This window comes from Heloderma suspectum, chromosome 3, assembly GCF_057233095.1.
Source record: "Heloderma suspectum isolate Gila_16-S chromosome 3, 16-S_ref, whole genome shotgun sequence".
Classification (NCBI taxonomy): domain Eukaryota; kingdom Metazoa; phylum Chordata; class Lepidosauria; order Squamata; family Helodermatidae; genus Heloderma; species Heloderma suspectum.
Window position 1 is genome coordinate 315,189,329 of NC_139460.1, and position 22,615 is coordinate 315,211,943.

General features: G+C 42.0%; 1 protein-coding gene across 1 annotated transcript in view; it reads right to left on the bottom strand.

Moving 5' to 3' along the window:
• Positions 1 to 22,615, bottom strand: part of PEX5L (peroxisomal biogenesis factor 5 like) — a 241,238-nt gene that overhangs the window by 59,537 nt on the left and 159,086 nt on the right. Inside the window, exon 2 of the mRNA XM_084842080.1 lies at positions 10,032 to 10,136. Within this exon, the coding sequence (XP_084698206.1) occupies positions 10,032 to 10,136 (105 nt within the window). The remainder of the gene's footprint in view (positions 1 to 10,031; positions 10,137 to 22,615) is intronic.

Sequence of the window (22,615 nt, forward strand, 5' to 3'; positions counted from 1 at the left end):
TGAAGGTATTCTGTATTGGAAAGGCTGCCTGCTCTATGTCTGTTTTAAAAATAAAGAACCATAAGAAAGGAGAGCAGCAGGGGCCTTGAAGTTGCCCATCAACACTTCGCACTTGGATATCATACTGAAGAGCCACAGAAGTCACCTGATTAGTCCTCCCCACTAAAGTGAGATGTTTTGTATTTCTATTTAAATAATAGTTATTATTTCTAAATGTGCTTTTAAATCAACATATGCAAATGTCATGCAAATTTGCACCCTCTTTTTTTGGCGATGTGTCAGTGGCTACCCTATTTACCACATATGAGGTGCTGTCTGGGATGAGAATAAAAGGGACAAAGATCATGTGAATTGTGCCCCCCCCCTCTGTACTTGAAATCTATTTTTTCTTCTTCCCACGTCTCCTTACTTCCTAGCAGAATTGTGGGTTGAAGACAGGCAGCAGCCTTTTCAGATTTTTAAAGGTGATGGTGGCATGATACAAGGCTTTGTTGCCCATGACGCACACAGCCTGATTTCTTTCATTCCACTGTTGTCTTTCTGGTTTGAACAACATGCAAAACTGACCAGAAAGAATAATGGATAAGTGTGCACAACATGGGACCCTCTTGTACTACCTTCAACTCTCTGAAAAAAAAAAATCTGTCCTAGATGCACAGCACCAGTGCCCAGCACCCACAGAGAGCTGCTGGGACTCCAGCTTCCTGGCATGACCCTCCTGTGCTGAATGGCAGGCAGGTATGAGCTGCCATTTAAAATTTCCCACAATGCTCTGGTGTGATGCTGTCAGATGCTCCAGGGCATTGTGAATAAGAATGAAGGTCCCCATTATGTTCACTGCACAGCATGTAGCTGAACCTTTTTTCCCCCCCTTAAGCTTGAGATTGGGACCAGTGTGTGCTAGGAGGAGACATTTGCTTCCCAAAATTCCACCTCCCTAATGTGGTGGTTAAAAAGAATAAATAAATGCAAGGGGGGTATAAATGCAATCAATCAATCAATCAATCAATCAAGCTTCCATTGACTCCAGTGGAGGATTTTAAAAAATCTCCATGAAGGGGAAGGGCAGAATTTTGGGAAGCAGATGGGTGGGTGGAGAGTTCAATCCTCCCCTCCTGGTGCATACAGGTCCTGATCTAGAATTGGGGCTGCCCTTACTCCCGAGTAAAAATCATGGAGGCTCAGCTCCATGATACACAATTAACATAACATATAGTCTAACCTTAATTGAAAATGGAGGCTCATAGCCACCTGGCCCTGCCACCAGGTAAGCTCCCAGCTGGAGGACCAATCGATATAGAAGGGTGTATTCAGAGGGCATTTTGCAAAGGGCCCCCTAAAACTGGGAGAAGGCTCTGGTTTGTCCCCAAGCAGTCTCTCTCTCCCCTCACCATCCTTAGGAGTATGTTGACTTGCACCAAAAAGTAATCCTGTAACTTGCACCATCCATTGAACAGAGTGCCCCATACAGCTGGAAGATGCTCCGTCCTGTTCTTCTAAATCCATTTCTATTTACACTGTCTTTGTCCTTTGCCTTGATAATAGAATCTTCTCATGTGCCTGGTGGCAAAGGCAATTCTGTTTTTTCCTCAAGCCTAAAAGGATTGTAAAAACTGGAATCGTATTTATGTATAAAGACAATGGATGTGTCTGCAGCATTTATATCACCAGAAGTGCAGTTTGTTAACTGGTGTAATTTGATAAAAGTAGCTTAAAAGCCCGCTGGGCAACCAACACACAGAAGAAAAACTTGCTAATCAAAGGTTCTTATATAGTAAATAAGGGTTTGAGTTTAGAGAGTGTTTGGTAACTTTGGGATAGATGGATTCTGAAAAGAAGAACATGTGCAACACCTTATTTGAGCTTCAGCCCACGAGGATTCATATTGGTTTCTTAGCAGCAGTCAAGAAGCTGGAGATGAAAACAGTTGTTGTTTAATCCACATAACTGGCTTCTAGTCCAGCATTACTGATATCTTATTTGCTCTCACTCCAAAATTAGATCTGCATCACATCTGAAAGCAATCTTGGGCACCTATTAGGGTCCTAATTTCTTAATTAGCTTTTAAGTGTTTGGTTCTATATTTCATTCTCTTTCTAAAACAACAACATTATATTGCTTTTTTTCATGCTTTCTAGAAAATGCATGTAGTTGATTGATTGATCCAGCTGGGAAGATGTTCCTTGCAAGTCCCATTGCAATGAAAGGAAGATTAGCAGGAGTACCATAGTCAGTGCTGGCTCCAGGTTTTTGAGTCCTTGCCCCCCTCCCCCCAGTGGTCTACCTTTTCTCACCAACATTGTCAGCAGCTGCTACTGCTCCTCATCTCTCTCTCTCATCCGTGCTGCCACTTGCATGCTTGACAGGCAGACAGTGAGTGAGTAGGGCCACGGCACACTGCTCCTCCTCCTCACCACCACCGTCATAGAATCATAGAAGAGTAGGGTTGGAAGGGGCCTACAAGGCCATCGAGTCCAACCCCCTGCTCAGTGCTGGAATCCAAGTCAGAGCATCCCTGAAAAATGGCTGTCCAGCCTCATCTTGAAGGCCTCCAGCGTGGGAGAGCCCACCACCTCCCCGTCATCTAGGCCAGAGTGAGAGGCAGGTGATCAAGTGGGTTACACAGGAGAAGCAACTCCAGGTGGCTGTCAATGAGCTCCTGCTAGGGTGTGGGCCCTTGACAGGTGCCTGATTATGCCTACCCTTGACTACCCATAGTGCTCAGTAATGTTTTATGCAGCCTCCATTCATTTAAATGGGGCGTGTGCTAGAGAACCTCCCAGTAGATTCTGCCCAGCGTGTCTAGAGATATGCCTGTCTGGGATTCAACAGCACCGATGACTTTAATGTAAAAGCCAATATTTGCTACAAAATCCAGAGAATCTCAGGTTATATTTGCTGCCTTTGCTTTGGGAAGGAAATTCCCATCGGCACCAATCAGGGATTACCTCCCAATACAAATGGGGCGCTCAGTGGAGGGATTCTTCTCAGAACTGCAGCACGGGAGGAAAGGGTTAAAGTCCCTCTCTTTGTCTGCTCCAGTCCCAATAATTATCAGCTCCGCCAGCTGATGCTACTTGCATTTTTCAAAACCTGCATGTTAAATGCAAAGAGAACACGTGCATGTTCAACAGCAGGTGTCATTGGGCTCCCGGACTGCTACTTTATATCGTTAATTTATATCGTTAATTTATATCGTTAATTTAGCTGTTGCTTCATCTTATCACATGATTTTACTTGATCTGTTTTATATTTTATTTTGAATTGTATTTTATACTGTGTGTTTGGGGCTATTTGTGGAAAGTTGAGAGCCAGTGTGGTGTAGTGGCAAGAGTGTTGGACTAGGAGCTGGGAGATCCGGGTTCTAGTCCCCACTCAGCCATGGAAGCTCACTGGTGACTTTGGGCCAGTCACAGACTCTCAGCCCAACCCACCTCACAGGGTTGTTGTTGTGAGGATAAAATGGAGAGGAGGAGGATAATGTAAGCCGCCTTGGGTTCCTTGCAAGAGGAAAAAAGGCGGGGTATAAATGCAATAAATAAATAAATAAATAAAGGTGAGATGCAACTACTTTAAAATAATAATAATAATAATAATAATAATAATAATAATTTTTAAAATGCAGCATAATCCTACATTTCTATTTAGCTTCTATTTAAAATGACCAAGACTCACACTTTAAAAATATTATAAAACTCATTATTTTCACAGTAACATGATAAAATCAGTTACTCAGTAGAAAAAATCTGTTTCATTTATATGAAAGAAAGCAGCTTAACTTTTAGGCAGCAGCCAATTTTTTAGGTCTGTTTCTTCAAGGCAATTTAAAAAAAAATGATTTTCATGGGGATCCGCGGGCTGAAATTATATGCATCCTGAGGAAAATAAATAAAAGATTTTACAGTACTTAACTTACAAATTGTCTCTGATTATCTAATAATGGTTATGGCTTAATTGTTCTTACAGACTAATAAAAGTCTACTGACAGTTGCTCAGAAATGATTTTGCAACCTACTTATGAATCTCAGTTGCTTAGGTGTGCAAAGAACTAGCAAGGATAAGTGGGGCCATCTGGGTAGAACTTTGGGGCAGATGAATTCATTTCAGTTAATTTTTATTAGGATTTATCCAGTTTCCACCCCTCGAACTGAACACGGACTCAAATGCAACCTCTGTTTGAAGTCTGTGCATTTCCGAGCTTGCAAGGTGATTTGTGGACCCAGAGGAATGCATTCGATAGTATGCATGTGTTTGAAAAATGCATATGAAAAATCTTCTTTTGAAAAAAATGTGCACAAAAACACTTCTATCAATGGCAGAAGAATGTGTATATTTCAACAATGCACACAATTGATCTGTACATTTGGGAAAAACATGCATGAAAATGTGCACACTCTTTATGTGAAAAGGAGATTGCAATCTGATATGGACACAAGACAGAATGAACTTTGGAGTAGAATTTGGAGAACTTTGACGAGCTCGTGTTTTACTTGTACGCACATCCCTAGTGGGGTCCAGAACCCCACGCAAGAGAATGAGCAAAACGACCCTCAAACCCAGCAAGGCTGGCTTACTACATTTTGGAATAAGTGAAGTAGTACACACTGCCATTTACACAGGAAGGACCAATTGATAGGACAACCCGAAAGTGTACCAAATTTATTAATTCTGGTATAGTTTAGCTCATCTGTCTTTCTTTTATTATGTTTGGGCGTGTGTGTATCTATATCTATATTTATATATCTGTTGTTTTAGTGATTATTATGTTAGCTGGGGTGCAACCCTATAGATTTCTACTCAGAAGTAAGCCCCACTGTGTTCAATGGGACTTACTCCCATTGCTTTGCCTTGGATTCCTGCATTGAGCAGGGGGTTGGACTCGATGGTCTTATAGGCCCCTTCCAACCCTACTGTTCTATGATTCTATGATTCTAGGCGTGTATAATATTGCAGCCTGATAGGTTTTACCTGAAAAGGGGGATAGACTTTTCTTTAAATAAACAAATAAAATTAAATTAAGTGATCAACATACATTTGAAAACCATACCTAGCCTAAGTTGACCCATATGATCAATGAATAGCTGCCTTTTTGTCAAATATATAAACAGCTGCTGTAGCACATATTAATTAATTAATTACATTTCTATACTGCCCAATAGTCAAAGCTCTCTGTGCAGTTCACAACAATATAATACAAGTGGCACTTTCATTTATTATGAGTTTGATCCAGGATCTGTCATCCATGGATGGAAGGCCTCTGCTCACAAGAGGTGCTGCTGCCTGATTTTCAGGTTTTGCCCCACCCCACCCCACCCCACCCCCATGGCTCACTTCATTCAGAAGAGTTCCCCCTCCCAGCGCGTAGCATTTTCAGGGCCTGGTGGGGCTGCCATGAAGAGGGGGAGGCAGGGAAGTCCACTAAATGCCTAAATCTGGATCCACTCCAATGTCTCCAAAGCAAGGAAATTCTTGATAAATCAACATATGGTACTTAACTCCCCCCCCCACCTCCAAGCAACTGGACATACCCTACTACAAATACTTGGGGTTGGATCCAGACCTAGTCATACTTAGAGGGGACCCATTTAAAACAATGGTGCTTAAGTTACTCATGACTATAATTCGGTATTGTTTTTATCTTGATTGCCACACTGAGAGGGTTCTACCCTTAAAGGTGGACTAAAATAATTTAAAATAAATGCATACATATGATTTTAGTGGATCTCCTCCAAGTATGACTACGTCTGGATCCAAGTTGAATATTTGTGATCTGATCTGACTTACAACATTTGCCAGCAGTAGTTCTGCAACTGGTGGAAATATCCATCTGAAATTCTATAGCTTAATATGTTCTCAGTATTTGCTTGCTTTTTAAATTCTGTCATCTAGTCACAGCAGTGTTTGCCAGGGTCATCCCATGCATAAATCACCATCAACAGACTAAACTACTTGGTAGATTATCTTGACTTGGACACAGAATTGTACTAAATAGCCTTCCTGCCAGTTCTAAGGCTCAATTTACACAATGGCCAGGTTTGCATGATACGAGGGTGGTTAATAAGCCACCCTTGGGCTTGTTAACCACCGCGACGCATGCCAGTTGTGTGCCAATTGAGTGTTGGCTCATTTCCTTAATTACCCTTGCTGGGCAAGAGTTGTTGTGACATCTTAATCCAGAGAGGGTTATCAACCACTCCAACAAGCCACCCTTGTTGGGTTTGGATGACATGAGAAGTCACAGCGGGGGCGTGAATTTACAAGCTGGTGCCTGTGGGTGGCACAACCCACATATAAGCCATGATGGGCTTCAGTGCTCGTGCAAACCAGGACAATATCTCTGTGGCATGGTAACCATTGAAAGTCAGTTTCCATGTAGTCAAACAATGTATTGATAATGTGTAAGAGTGCAGCCCATGTCAGATCGCTTGGTTATTTCCCATATGAGCAACAATAACTCCAAAGAAAAGTATGCTGGCACAGGAAGTAAGCCCATGATCAAGGCCAATAATCTGATCAATGCATCTGGCACAAGAGAGCACTTTTGGGTGGCTTCCATGCAGCAGAGGGAATGTATAAATTGGTCCCAGCTTTTTCAGTTTTCCCTGTGGTATTACATTATGTCAGACAAATGTTCTCAATGAAAAGTGCAGTCATACAAAGGCATCATAAAACAGGAAGACATTTATACAATAGGTATGCAAGTGAGAAAGATCAAAGAGGTGCACACAATGCAGAGACGATTATCAAAAATACTCACTCATCTTGATTTTGCCTCCTCTTGGCTTTGTGTAGCCAACTGGTGCATAACAAGAATGAACCCGACTCATACACCGTGAGAAAAAAGTGTACATGGACTAACATACACACAGCATTTTACTTTGTAAAGCTGTATCACAAATGATTACTTGGTGAATTGTTACAGACAACCAATACGAATGGGGCACAAAGCATGTTATGAATCAGGTGTCACAACATGTATGATTCATAAACTGGTCTATGTAAAATCCAAATAGGATATACTAAAGGAAAGCATCCTATTCTACCATCCAATCATGTCTCAGTATAGAGCTGCTTCACACAGGATGTTTTTCCTACTTGGGTATATCTATGCATAACTTCATATAAGAAGACCACACCTGTGTCTACTTTGTCAGGTATATATGCACTGAGGAGTTGCATTTTGCAATGGATTCCCAAGGCATGTACATGCATAAGCAAAAAACCCAGATGTGATCAAAATCTTCACACATGATGATGCATACAAATATGCACTTTTCAGCCTAACCTATGTAGGAAAACTGTCTTGTGTGATGCTACCCAAACACAGGACATTTTCATTTTTTGGTATATATAATGCAGCACTGCAAACCTGTAACGGGTATTTAAAAGAAGTACTTTCACGGTATAGCTTAACATTGGCTATTATTAATTATTTGAACTCATTCAGTCTTTGACATACAATTTGGACTGTCCATAGGGAAAGTTTGAGTGGGCATTTTGTAATTCTTATAGACTTACTTGAATTCAATCTATCTTTACAGAACATTGGGAACTGTGGAAATAAGAAGGAACTTGGTTTGGAATTTTAACAGAGATAGACTTTTAAACAATTGATAACCAGGGCATCAGTCATTATGACCACTAGGGGCAGTATCCTATGGAGCCACTATGCTCCCACTGTTTCTTTTGCACCCATGGGACCCATTGCTAGCATTACAGGAAGCTAGTGCTTCCTAAAGCAACCCCAGAAACAAGCAGAAACACTATTTTTTCAGAATGGGACAGATCAGCAGAGCTCCTTTCTGCAAGCTCCGCTGACCTAGAAATGAGTGTTTCTGCTCATTTCCATTTGCTTAAGGATCCAATAGTTTCCTGTTGCACTAATGGCTAGTCCATTAGCTCATGGATACCATTAGATACTACCCAATGTGACTAAGAGCACAATCCTATTGAGATAGTTGGCGGCCTCCAAAGTTGGAGGCTGTTGAGTATCCAACGCAGGACAGCTGTAGCATGGAGGCAATGCTCACCTCCATGCTCCGGCCACCCTGCATTTTTGGCTAGATGGCCAATTTTGGCTGTCTAGCCACAGCTTCACGGAGGGGGAGGGAAGGAGGCCACGTGGTGCATAGGAAGCTCTGTAATGCAGCTTCTGCTCCCAGGACCACCCCCTTTCCCCTGTCTCCGTATTCCATTTCCAAGTGCGGACACATAGAGTGGAGAGAACCATGCCAGCTACAAGGCTAGTTAAAAATGGAAGGGGGCAGGGGAGGGGGTGGGGGCGGGGAGCACAGTTTCTGGGAACCACACATTCAGAGCCCTAGCTCTGACCTCTGTCCCCAGAAATCAAAAAATCCTATGGCCCTCTAGATAGTGTCTAATGGCCATAGGATTGCTCCATCCTATACCTAAAATCTTAACTTTCATTATAAACATGTGCCCCAATCTAGAAATCAGCTTAGAATCTAACGTCTATTACTACACATGCTGAAAAATAAAAATCACTGGACTAGCATTAGCATCCTAAATTTATTAGTCTATCATGCATAAGCCTCTCCTCTCCTTCTCTGGCACAGCTGGGAGGAGATCAGAAGGTTCTGATTCCATTTCAAATTAACTGCAGTTTAGCATTATGTCTAAACCCTAAACTTAGCTAAAGTTTATTGAAAACAAGCAAACTCCATAAACCACTTCTTCATAAAGAAGTTGACTTGTTTCACTGAACCATAGGTAAGACTAACCACAGTTTGTCTGGATTAAGATGTAACCCTAAACTGCAGCTAATTAAAAATGGAAGTGAAAGCTTCTGATCTCCCACAGCTGAGGTGGAAAAGGACAAAGGCGATGACACATCCGAGACTCATTCATGTAATACTAAACCAGTTTGGTGGTATGTCTGAATGAGGCCAAAGCCTCATGTATCAGCCATGGCTAAAACACAGGCACATAGTTTCAACAAAATAGATCTGTATTTGGGTTGTTTGTTTTGGGGTTCTTGCTTTTTTCTTTTTTTTTGCAGAAAAACATTTTTATTTCTCTATGTTTTTGCCTATAACATTCAAACTATGGGTGTGTAACTTGGCATTAATCAAGTTAAAAAGATGAACATTTCCACAGTTGTATAATCCCAGCTGGGTGCTGACTGGGTAGGAATCAGCCATGCACCATTCACAGACAGACTGCGGCCACATGGGATCATGCCACAGGGAGGCAGATCAGATACTGCTGTGGCTACAAGAGGAAGAGGAGAGAAATGTGAGAGCACAAGTATTTTAAAGGCACTACTTTGCAAAATGATACACTCTTCCACCAACAAGCTGTGACGTATGGTTTATCAACATAACTTTTTAAATGAATGTGCATTTATATATACTGTATAGACAGCATGAATCACAGTTAACAGTTTCAATCAGTTTTCGATACTGTACTGGTAACTGACATATGTACACTGTAGTTCCATAAATCATTTCACTTAGAACATCTGTCCTTTTTTTTTTTTTTTTTACTTCCCAAACTAATGTGCAAGACGTGAGTTTATGAAGTAAGAATGATATTTTTTCTGTATTATATATTATGCATACTAAAGTTGTTTGGATTCTTTTGTTGTAATGTATTTTATATATTATTAGAATAATATTGTAAACCCCATTGTCTGGGTTATGCCCCCAAAGGCGGCATATAAATCCATTTACAAATAAATAATATAAAATGGGGGGTATACTTTAATAAATACTTCCTAAGGGATCAAGTTGAATACAGTTTGCTAAAGCTAGAAATGAATCAGCTGTGGTACTGTTGAAAAATAATTGCTTTTTTTGATACACTCCCAATGGGATTTGGGATGAAGAGTGGCCATACTTAAACAGCTTTCACTTGCCCTCTTTTTGGGGTGTGTGCATGGATAGTTAGAAACAAAAATTATCTTTTTAAACATTTGAGTCCAAGAATGGAAACCATTCTAGGCTAATTGTTGGCCTCCATGAAAGTCAACATATGTCAGCTTCCTCCTTGCATCCTACCATTCTGCCCACCTGTGATTTGATAGTAAGGAGGGGCTTTTCCTCGGCCGACTCCTCCCTCGGTATCTCCTTCATCACCATGGCAACAGCCTTATCTGCCGCCCTAGAGCCTTTCCCCTATAACAGTGAAATCAACAACGACTTGTGTCAGGAGGAAACTTAGCATACCTGTGACAGATATAGAAATACCTTATCATTTTTATTATCATCATCATTGTCCCCACCCTCCCTCCCACAAAAAAAACAGTCCAGAAATTAAAATAAGCTGTCAAGCGGTGGAAGTCAATTTTTGTTGCTGAAAACAAACACTACAAATTTTATAATTTCAACCCCTCACCCCCAGCAAACACATCTCCACAGTTAATACTGATAATGAATATATATGGTGCCCAATACTACACCGTTGCTTTACGATGGCCATTCAAACTCATATCATTAGCCACACAATTTTGGTCTCCTGAGGGAATTGAGGTTTTCCCTCAGGCTTCCACATATGAACTGGTGGATTGTGACAGGTTTACTCACATATAGGGTATTGTAGTGAGCAACAATTTTAGGGAGTAGTTGCTGGACTACCCGTGCACGCCATGGCTAACGGACAAAATTACAGATCCGGAAGTTCCCTGTTTGAATCTTGCCTCAGCCATGAACTCTCTTAATGGCCTTAGGTATGGCATGCCACTCTTTTTAAGTCTCTAACCCATCTACAGTATGGTGATAATACTGACTTACCTTACAAGGTCGTTGTAAGGTCTACAACAATACAATGTTTATGAAGCTCTTTGAGCACTCTAAAACACTGCATAAATGGAAAGTATTATTATTCACTGAATGACAAGACTTTACGTTTGAAGCTAAAGCTGTAGGATTGGGCAACACATATGATATTAATTATAACAGAAGTTAAGTCAACTGGCATAAACCATTTTTATAGCTTTGATTTGCAAAAGACATCATGCCAAACTCTTTCATTGTTGTTAGTCCTAGGGTGAATTCAGACAGTCTGGAACAACACTTTAACACGATCTCATCAGGTACCTGCTTTATTCCCACAGTCTCCTGTTTAGGGGAGACAAAACATCAATCTCATGGCAAGTCACCATGTGATGAAAGCTTCAAACAGCCATGCTGTCATGTGATAATTGAAATCATCAAGTGAATGACATGGTGAGCTAAAAAACTCCCTTAGGCTGTAACCCTTTACCCATTTATCTGGGAGTAAGCCTTACTGAAGGGCCACGGTGGCTTAGTGGTTAAGATGCTGAACTGCAGACCGGAAGGACAGCAGTTCGAGACCCGAGTGCTGCGTGACGGAGTGAGCTCCTGTCTTCAGTCCCAGCTCCTGCCAACCTAGCAGTTCAAAAGCAAGAAATTGCAAGTAGATAAATAGGTACCGCCTCGGCGGGAAAGGTAACAGCGTTCCGTGCACCTTGGTGTTCAGTCATGTTGGCCACATGACCACGGAAGCGTCTTCGGACAGCACTGGCTCTTCGGCTTAGAAACGGGGATGAGCACCGCACCCTAGAGTCAGACACGACTGGTTGGGGACACCTTTACCTTTTTAAGCCTTACTGAACTCAGTAGGACTTACTTCTGAGTAGACAGTATAGAATTGTGCTGCTAATTTCCCACTGAGGCAGAAGCTGCCCCCTGGGATGCTGCAGTATTTCAAACATTTCCTCTGAACTTGAATTATCAAAAGCAAAATTTTTGATGAAAATGTAAGGATGTCAAATAGAATTTAAAGAAAAATATCATTTGGTGATAGCCAAATGAAATACAATCATATTTCTTTGAGGAGAGGCTTCTTCTCTTTGGAGAATTTAGAAGAAAAAGCAATTATAAAATAAACAGAATTTTAAAATTAGGGATGGCGGGAATTGAAGAGTTGCGTTGGGGAAGACCAGATCCCAAATTCACAAGAGTAAATGCTTCTTTAAACTCTTACTGGTGTTAATATCCCAATGCACGTGGGAACCAGCCGCGATCATAGCAAGAATGTAGTGGGTTTTTTTTAAAGCATTTCTTTTAAAGAATGTATCATTTCTCTTTAAAAGGATCAAAAAGAATACATTGAGATAAACACAGCACTGTTAAACACAAGTTTGCAGAGAAGTATCTGAGCAAGTAAGCATATATAAATATAGCAGTATTGTAGATTTTGAGTCAGTTCTGATGTAACATTGCAGGGAATTTTATCTTCTGTGTATGTGTGTGTACCTTACATCTATTGAAACTCATCACGTTTTGTGCACATATGCCTCCAAAATAATTTGGTGATGTAGTGCCCTTAAAATCATTTAGTGATGCAGTTTGGTGTTTTCCAGATCAATGCTACATTTCAAACAATCACATCACTGTCAGAGAGGTTCTGCGTTAGGCTTGTACTCTGGGGCAACTGATTCATGGACAAAATGGTATCTTCAAACACAGCCTATCACTGTTGAGCCATCCACTGCATTGCGGTACATGTCCTCCAGCTCAAGGTATTCTGGGCTATTATCCAGTGATTCAAAGTTGCATCAAATCCTGCTGATGTGATCTTAGGGTGAAGGCAGATTGAACATTCTTAATAGCAGTCACAACAGGTTCCTCACTCATGGTGTGAATTGTGCTATGAAACTTGCAGGTGCATGTGCGCGTGTGTGCGCACACACACACAGACACACACACACACACACACAGAAGTCTAATTCTGGATCAGCTCCCCATCTTGTCTTTCCCCTTGTGCTGTCTGCAAATTGTGCAGACAGATGGGCTGTCTGTTTTCTTTTTCATATTCTAAAGCAGCATCTAACATTTGTCTTTCACCTTCCAAAATGCCCCAATTCAAATACTTCAAAAACAGTGGCAAACTGCTTCAGGGGTTGAGAAAGAGGTAGGTTGGTGGTATAATGGACACTGGTCAGTAGGGTCCCATCACAGCTGGCTTTTCCTCTACATTCTGGAAACTTACTGAACCAATTTTCTCCAGAACTTGCCCTGGAACATTAAAATGTATGTATATTTTTAGGGCAGTGAAGTCACGTTCAAATCATAACTGCCACATTTAAAATATTGCATCTGTCTTTACATTAAGGACTGTAGGCATGGAAAGCATCAAAAAAAGCTTTCCTGATCAGAAACACTAGCAAAGTATAAGCTAAAACGCATATATATGGAAAACAGCAAAACCACATACAGCTCAGGCCACTATTTTCTCTTGGGACAGAACAGCGAATGATACATCAGAAGTGGACTTCAACTTGATTGAACAGCATGTTTCTTAGTAGCTCAGCTGGTGAAAGAGTGGACAGGCAAAAAGGGCCTCATGGCACTATGAATATGAGAATATTACAGCTGACTGATGCTCCCACAATGCAGGAAACTTGGTTGCAAGATTGTGGGTGGGGACAGGCAGTGACAGCCCAGAACCAAAAGATAGGAGCCTCAGATTAGATCCTGCACATGTAGGGAGAGCACGATAAGGCAACTCTCCCTCTTGGGGTAATGCATGTGCTTGTACTGTGCTGTGAAGGAGTTGAAGATACCCCTATGTTCATTATAGTTCTATATACGTAACATCTGCAGGATCTGACTTCACATGAGCAAAGTTTAGGCACTGTTTTCCATTATTTCATTTGTGAAGTAACTTTTCAATAAACTCCCACCCCCCCGTAGTTATGTATAGGAAAATAACCATACATTAAATAATTATTTAATCAGAATTGGAAAAAGAAACAGACTCAGTAGAGTACCTAGACATTAGATATTGGGGCCGGCAGCACCTAAAACTTTCATGCAGACACCTACATATCAGTTTATAATGTGTCTTGTTCCACTCCATTGAGAACAAGATGAGTCCGTTGACATGAATATGACATTTCCTTTCTCATACGTAAAATGCATCCACAGAGCCATGATTTTTAAAAATTAAACACTAGCAAACAAAGCAACATTTTGAAATATTCATTCAGTGCCCTGCAGTTACACTACAGTGCATGCTTGTACCAAGTGTCATAAAACGTAAGCATGCTGGTCCTTTCCACCATTACACCCCTCTGACATCCGAAGAACTGCAAAATGCATTGTAGTGAACAGTATTACAAGTAGGGTGTGTTTTATCTGATGAGAAGCACATTCTGGTTGCTAAGCATAACAAAAAGTTTCTGGCCAAATACACATTTATTCTATTATGATCTGGCCAATACATCTGTGGCAACATCCTCTGATATGATATGTGGGGCAACTGTTGTACTAGCATTAAACAGCATGCGGCTTTGGCAAAAATCCTTTTGTGCTGAATGTTGGAATGAAGCACGTTCTGTCAGCTAGAAAGGATGCATTGGAAAGCCTGCAGTGCTTTTAAAACTTCTTGCACAGGAGGAAAAGACCCACAAAGGCAAAGATCAGCTCACATTTTTGAAGCCAGAGCCACTTTTTCTTCAAGGTCTCACCTACTGCCTGGAAAGAGTCATGATACTTGCATTAGTGCTCAATATCAGGTTCTCAAATAATAAATCATTTGAACTGTTGTGATTATGACACCACAGAATTCTATTGCTTTCCCAAGCAAAATACATGCATCTCCCGGAATTTCTGCTGCAGGGTGGCTTTGCTTTAGTTTTGGAAAGGGATACTAGAATCATAGAATCATAGAAGAGTAGGGTTGGAAGGGGCCTATAAGACCATCAAGTCCAACCCCCTGGTCAATGCAGGAATCCAAGTCACAGTATCCCTGACAAGTGAATGTCCAGCTTCATCTCGAATGCCTCCACTGTGGGAGAACCCACTACCTCCCTAGGCAATAGGTTCCATTGTCGTATTGCTTTAACAGTCAGGAAATTTTTCCTGATGTCCAACTGGAATCTGGCTTCCTGTAACTTGAGCCCATTATTCCGTGTCCTGCACTCTCGGATGATCGAGAAGAGATCCTGGCCTCTCTCTGTGTGACAACCTTTCAAGTATTTGAAGAGCGCTATCCTGTCTCCCCTCAGTCTTCTCTTCTCAAGGCTAAACATGCCCAGTTCTTTCAGTCTCTCTTCATAGGGCTCTGTTTCCAGTCCCCTGACCATCTTTGTTGCCCTCCTCTGAACCCTCTCCAGCTTGTCTGCATCCTTCTTAAAGTGTGGTGCCCAGAACTGGACACAGTACTCCCGATGAGGCCTAACCAGTGCTGAGTAGAGGGGAACTAGTACTTCACATGATTTGGAAGCTATACTTCTATTAATGCTATACTTCTTTAATACTTCTATTAACTGAGAGAGAAGTTGTAGCAATTAGGGATGGGGGAGATATTTTTTCATTTTACACTGAATTTTTCATTTTTGAACCAATACGCAAACTGAAACTCAGTTATCCTTCGAAGCTCACACTTCTCCAGATTTTGCAATGGAGTTCTCCAATCAAATAATGTGTACAAAACTGAGTATATTTGGGGACAGTGCACACAGAAACGCATATGTCAGTGAAAATAATCTAAAAATACATTATGTTAGGAAAATTGCTTACAAATATGGCAAAATTGCATTCAAAATGCATGTATTAGGAAAAACGTGCACAAAAAACGCTTATGCGTTTTTGTGTGAACATGTAAAACACATGCTCAAAGTTCAGGACAAATCAAACTAAGACTGGAAAACTGAAACTCAGGAAAGCCAAAATAGCGAGATTTGTCCATCCCCAGTAGAGATCCATAAAACCCCACAGAAGGTTTACTCTGGAGGGGCTGGAAAAGAGCCCATACTGCAACACAGAGCTGTAGTAAAACTGTCTTTGCATGTAGCTCCAGCAATGTCTCTAGAAAGGTAGGAATAGCTGCAAGTCCACTCATTACTTGCTGCATCCAACCTACGCATTCACTCTTAGGGATGGAGACCTGTGGGACCCTATAACTTGCATAAGAGCTTTTCTGCACACACATCCCATACAGATCAGAGGTTCCCAGCAGTATGCAGGAGCATCAAAGGGGAGGAGGTAAGAATAGGCTAAAATAATAGGGCTGTGCACTGCTTCAGGCCAAATCCTGAAGCGTATGGGGGTGATTCAGCCTGAAGGGATCTGGTTCTGGAACGGGTGGGGAGCAGCCTGAAGCTGGTTGGATCACTCCGAAGCACTTTGGGCTGCTTTGTCCTGATCCAGATAGACCCAGCCGTGTGAGCCCCCTGCTCCTCTGGTTCCAGAACCCGTGGGGAGCAGCCGCAGCCGTTGCCATCTTGGAGGGAGTCACCATTTTTTTAAAGGCAACAATTCTTCTTCCAGTAAATAAATGGTGCATAGATTGTGGCCATAAAGAGGCCATCTACACAATCTTACCGGTGTAAATGGGCCATTTATGCCTGTAATATTGCATTTTATGCAATATTATGAAACTCCCTCCAAAATGGCAATGGCCGTGGGTGCTGCCCATGGGTCCAGGTAAAGAAGAGCAGGGGGCTCCCGCCACTGGGTGAGAGTGGGTGTGGGGCTCAAACAGCTGGGCAGGGGTGGCGCTTCAGCTATCCAGATCTCACTTCAGATCTGGAGGCCGAAGAGGGTTGGCCCAGCTCTGGATCAGCCTGAGGCAGGTCAAGGCCAATTTGGAAGCTCTGGATTGGGCTCTGAAGTGGGTTGGGGGGTCCCTGCATAGCCCTATTAAACAACTTCCAAACACATTTCCGAAATACTGCTGTAAATCTGAGGATCAGATGGAAAGTATTGGTGACTTCCTTATCACCCATGCTTTCTTTTTTATGAGCAACTTACTTGAAAGGTGCTTTTATTAGCAGGTGGAGGCCCACCAGTTCTTTATAGGTGAATAGAAGTTCATACAACTTGCACCCATTTTTTACACTACAGAATTGGTGGTTGTCTTTGTTGCAATCCCCAAACACTGTGCAATGATGGCAAAGCTAGCAGGCTGTATATAACACATCCCACATACAAGAACCGTTTTCTGTCGGTCTATGGCCAATGGCTTTCTTCAGAAAGACTACAAAATCACTGAACTGATTTGTGCCAGTAAGGTGTCCTTCAAAAGCCCGAGACAATATTTACATAACTTAAGGCACAATCCTGTGCATGTTTACACAGAAAAAAGGCCCACAACACAGGGTTGTGGTCATGCATAGGTTTGTGCCTTTAATTTACCAGAAGTTGCTTGTTGACCCTAAACTTCAGGACCTGAAGTTCCAATTCTACCCTTGTGTTCCTTAGGATTCAGACACTTAGATCTAGATTGCCTTACCGTTGTCGCAGTGGCAGCCTACAACTTTGTCACACATGTTCCGCTGTAATATTTGGAGCAGATCTAAATCTGAACGTGTTGTAAGGCAATGTAGCTAGAACAGGAAAAGCTGACCGAATCAACCCTATAAATCAGACTAACACAAGGTAATTTCAAATGTGTTGCTGCCTCACGGCCTATTCTTCCATATGTTTCATAATTCTGGCTTCAATGATGGTGTTTCTTCACGTTTTACCTGGAACAGTAATTGGATAATGTCTGCTCAGAAGAGCGAGGATGTCACAGTGCTAGAAAAGGTACAGAGGAGGGTAGCCAACAGGAGCTGAAGCACCTTCCCAAAGGTTAACTTTAGCAAAAAGATGACAGGGAGAACCATGATAGCGGTTTAAAAATCATGACAGCAAAAATAATAGAGTGAGTTAACAGAGAGAAAACCTTCTTTTTTCATAATACTAGAACTTACAGTGACCCATCAAAATTGCTTGGCACTAGATGCAAGACAGACAAAAGAAAGTATTTTTTTGCATAATAATCTTAGGACACAATCCTATGCATGTTTAGACCAGAAGAAGTCCTACAACTCTCAGCATTCCCCAGCCAGCATTGCTGGCTGGGGAATGCTGGGAGTTGTAGGACTTCTTCCTGTCTAAACATACATAGGATTACACCCTTAGGGAATTCACTAGTAATGGCCACTAGACCAGAAAACACAGTAGACAATTTCCCACAAGACATGTCCCATCAATGTCTATCAGCCACAGCAAGGGAAATGTTCCATGTTCAGAGGCAGTAGCAGAAACTGAGGGCAAAACAGAAAGGAGAGGGCCTTCTCAGTGGTGGCTCAAAGTTTATGGAATAATTTCCCTGACAAGGCTTGCCTGGTGCCAATATTGTCATCTTTTCGGTGCCAGGTTAAAACTGCCCTCTTCTTTCAGGCATTTGGCAGCATATAATGAGTCTCTTGATTGTCTCTGGTTGTGTTTTTGTTTTAGATATATGTTGTTGTTGACCTCTGTATTATTTGTTCTATGTTATTACGTGAATGGTTTTATATTTTATATCATGTATTTTAATGGTTTTTAACTTTTGTGAACTGCCCAGAGAGCTTCAGCTATGGGGGGGGGGGTATAGAAATACAATGAATGAATGAATGAATGAATGAATGAATGAATGAATGAATGAAAACATCAGGGAAGGGCTGACCTAATTTGGAATTTTGGATGCTTCACTCAAACCAAAAATTATGGGAGGAAATCAGAGTGTGAGAGCGAGCAAGGAGCATGTAAACCCAAGGCACAGTCCGTGGTTTACAGTAGGGGTGCAGAACCTGTTTGAGCCCGAGGACCCCATTTCCATTTCAGAGAAACTTTGGGGGGCTGCATTCCAGTGGTGGGTGGGACTGAAAGCAAATGGAGGTGGGGCCAAAATGCCCCAAATACCAGCATATTTTAGCTTAAGGGTCTTCCTGCCCGTAACTAAAGGCTCCTTCACACGGAGCTTTTATGCTGCTATTGAGATAGCTCACTCATGGAAGTTTGCGGGCCCTTTAGATGACATTGTCAGCCTCCAGGGTGTCTCCTGCACTAAATGACCTTTATTCAATTTTTAAATAGATCGGAGATAGTGAGCTATCAAATTACCTTGCTTGTGTTCCCCTTGAGTTCCCTCTGTGAAAAAGGAAAAGCCGCAAGAAGACGAGCAGATCAGTGAAACATATGGAAGGCTCTGATAAGGGGGAGGAGGAGGGGGGAAGGGGTGGGGGAAAAGGAAGTGCATGTAAAGGGATTCCGTTGTGATCCTGCATTTAAAACGGAAGTAGAGAGCCCTGTTTTAAAAGCGGTATTTTAGGTTGGTGTAGAGATACTCTAAGCCTTACGAAAGGCATTTCAATGGGGGAAAAACTGCACAAGAACTGGGAAATCACAAAACAATGGCTGTTTGGGGAAAAGGGGGTAGATCTAAGGGAAGAGGGCATAGCCTTCTGGGGACCCCTGGACAGCTGGATTGGGACCCCAGGCCTGAGGTTCTGTGCCACTGGTTTTGTTGTTGTTTATTCAGTCAGTCGCTTCCGACTCTTCGTGACTTCATGGACCAGCCCACGCCAGAGCTTCCTGTCAGCCGTTGCCACCCCCAGCTCCCCCAAGGTTGAGTCCGTCACCTCCAGAATATCATCCATCCATCTTGCCCTTGGTCGGCCCCTCTTCCTTTTTTCCTTCCACTTTCCCTAGCATCAGCATCTTCTCCAGGGTATCCTGTCTTCTCATGATGTGGCCAAAGTACTTCAGTTTTGCCTTCAATATCATTCCCTCAAGTGAGCAGTCCGGCTTTATTTCCTGGAGTATGGACTGGTTTGATCTTCTTGCAGTCCAAGGCACTCTCGGAATTTTCCTCCAGCACCACTGGTTTAGCTGTTATGTATAAATCAAGCCAGCCACGAGCACCAAAAATAAAGAATTAGTGAGTCCACCAGTGTTTCAAAAATATTGGACAACTGATAAACTGCACAGGGGGGTTATGTTGTTGTTCAAAACTAATGGGAAAAATCCAACCTAAGTCCTACTTAAAGTAGACCCATTGAAATGAATGTGACTTAAGTTAGTGATGCCTAACAAGTCCCATTCATTTCAATGGGTCTACTCTACAAATGACTTAAGCTAGATTTTACTCAATGATTACCGTATCATTAATCATGGAAGAATGGTGTTGACTATGTTTACTCCTTGCTCTGGATGCCTCCAGTGTTAAATGTGTATCTGAAGTTTGGCTTCCTGAACATATTACCTATTACAGCAGCTTAGCACTCAAGAAGGATGAGTTTTGTTCTGGAACAGCTAATTTTACACTTGCCAGTTTCCCATACTGAATAACTCATCACTGCTTGGAGAAGCAAGGGAAATTATTTTTTCATAAGTGCAGCACCATGGACAACTCAGTGCATGAGACTGACAAATACAAATTTGATCTGCAATATGCAGATCTTAAAATCAACATGCAGGACACACAAAGTAATGCATAAAAAAAAGACAAGGTTTCTTGTACATTGAGGCAGGGCAAAGGAAAGCTCTGCTTTCATCGAACATGTTTTCACACCGAGAGCCATTTCTGATGTTCCAGTTTTCATCCAGCAGAGTGCACCAGGAAGGTCATTCCTGTGACTAAAATTGTAAAGTTGGGACCCCCCCCCCCCAACATCATGGCATATCAAGTGTTGGATTTACAAGCAGATGTCGGTAAAAGTCGTTTGAATTCTATTGAATTCCATTGAATTCTAATGGTACATTTTGTGTTATGCAAGTGACTTCAGGGTGAACTACTTTGAACTAAAATGGTCATGTGCAATGTGGTACTAACATAAAAAATGCTTTAAAATCATTGCTGTTGGATACATAGCTCCAAAACTCGGATAGGAGTGTGTGGGCTTATTCACAAGTCCCCTGGACTGCAAGGAGGTCAACTCAGTCAATCCTAAAGGAAATCAACCCTGAGTGCTCATTGGAAGGACAGATACTGAAGCTGAAGCTCAAATATTTTGGCCACCTAATGCAAAGAGAAAACTCTCTGGAAAAGACCCTGATGCTGGGAAAGACTGGAGGCAAAAGGAGAAGGGGACGGCAGAGGATGGGATGGCTAGATAGCATCACCGATGCAAGGAATATGAACTTGAGCATGCTCCAGGAGAGAGCAGAGGACAGGAAGGCCTGGCGTACTATGGTCCATGGGGTCACGAAGAGTTGGACACAACTGAATGACTGAACAACAACAAGTGCAAGCACCGGGTCATTACTGACCCCTAGAGGGACGCCGCTTACGCTGACATTTTCATGGCAGACTATAGCAGGGTGGTTTGCCATTGCCTTCCCCAGTCGTGAATCACAAGCTACTTTTCAACTAAAAGCTTGACAGAAGGACAGCACTTTCTATATACCCTGCAGTATCAAACCACTTGCTACAGTGTCCACAAATTTTATTGTATTTATTTATTTATTTAAAATATTTCTTGGCCACCTTTCAGGGCAGAAGCCATCCCAAGGCAGCTTACAGCAATAAAATACATTAAAACAGTTAAAATATTAAAAGCGATGAAAACATAAACACAGTAAAAGAGCAATAAAAACAACAATAAAAGTCAACAATAAAACCAGCAGCAGCAACAACAGCAGCAACAGCAGCAGTCATATCAAGAAAAGGCCACCGTAAAATAATATGTTTTCAAGGCCTTCTTAAAAGCCTGCAATGACAGAGCATGGCAGACCTCCAATGGCAACTTGTTCCAAAGGTGTGGGGCCACTGCATAGAAGGCCCTCTCACATGTGGTCACTCACCTAGCTGCTCTCGTGGGTGGGCAAATGAGAAGGGCCTCGCTTTCTGATCTTAAAGTGTGGGCAGGCTGAAGCGGGTACAGGCGGTCCTTCAAGTAACTTGATCCCAAACCGTTTAAGGTTTTAAAAGTCAAAACCAGAACAAATGTTTACTATCCTGAGCAAAACTGCAGGGGTGTTTTTTCGAGCAATTGTTGTGACCTGATAATCTGACTTTTGCTCAGCTGACACACAAAAACCAGTCCCCCCTGCTTCTTTCATGTTTCTCTTTTAACTTCTATCTTGTTTTTTTATCTTCCCTTTTGACTGACTGAAAACAGAAAGACTAGATTTTCAAGACTGTGACAAGGACATAACCATTATTAGAAGCCTCTTTTCTTTCCAACAGCTTTGTACTGCCCAAAGGAATATACCTACTTTTCAAAAGTTTAACATTTTTTAAATCTACACTTAGTGCTTTTCAGGGATGCAATTAATTTGAACCCCAGCTTAGCCATAACACAAGAAGAGCCATGCTGGGTCACACAAAGGGTCCATCTCGTCCAGCATTCTGTTCACACAGTGGCCAACCAGCTGCCAACCAGGAACCCACAAGTGCAACAGCACCCTCCCACCCATGTTCCCCAGCAACTGGTGTACATAGGCTCACTGCCTCTGGTACAGGAGGCAGCACATAGCCATCAAGATGAGTAGCCATTGATAGCCTTCTCCTCCATGACTTTGTCTAACCCCCCTTTAAAGCCACTGAAATTGGTGGCCATCAGTACATCTTGGGTAGCAAATTCCATAGCTTATGTGCTGTGTGAAGACATAAAACGTGAAGGTTCAACACCTGGGTTGTTTCCAGATGGTCCTAGTGCTAAGAATCCATTGTGCAACTCTTCTATCTTTTTCTTCTTATTGGATTTTCTGGAGTAAGAAAAAGATGGAAGATGTGGTGGGAAAACAGGGTATGGTTATGAGTGTAAGACATCTTTGTCTGGTCCACTAATAACATTCCATTAATGAAGCAGGCAATGGGGCAATAAAAGCCTTATCTGGTAGCATCCTAAGAGGACAATGTACTTGTCTGT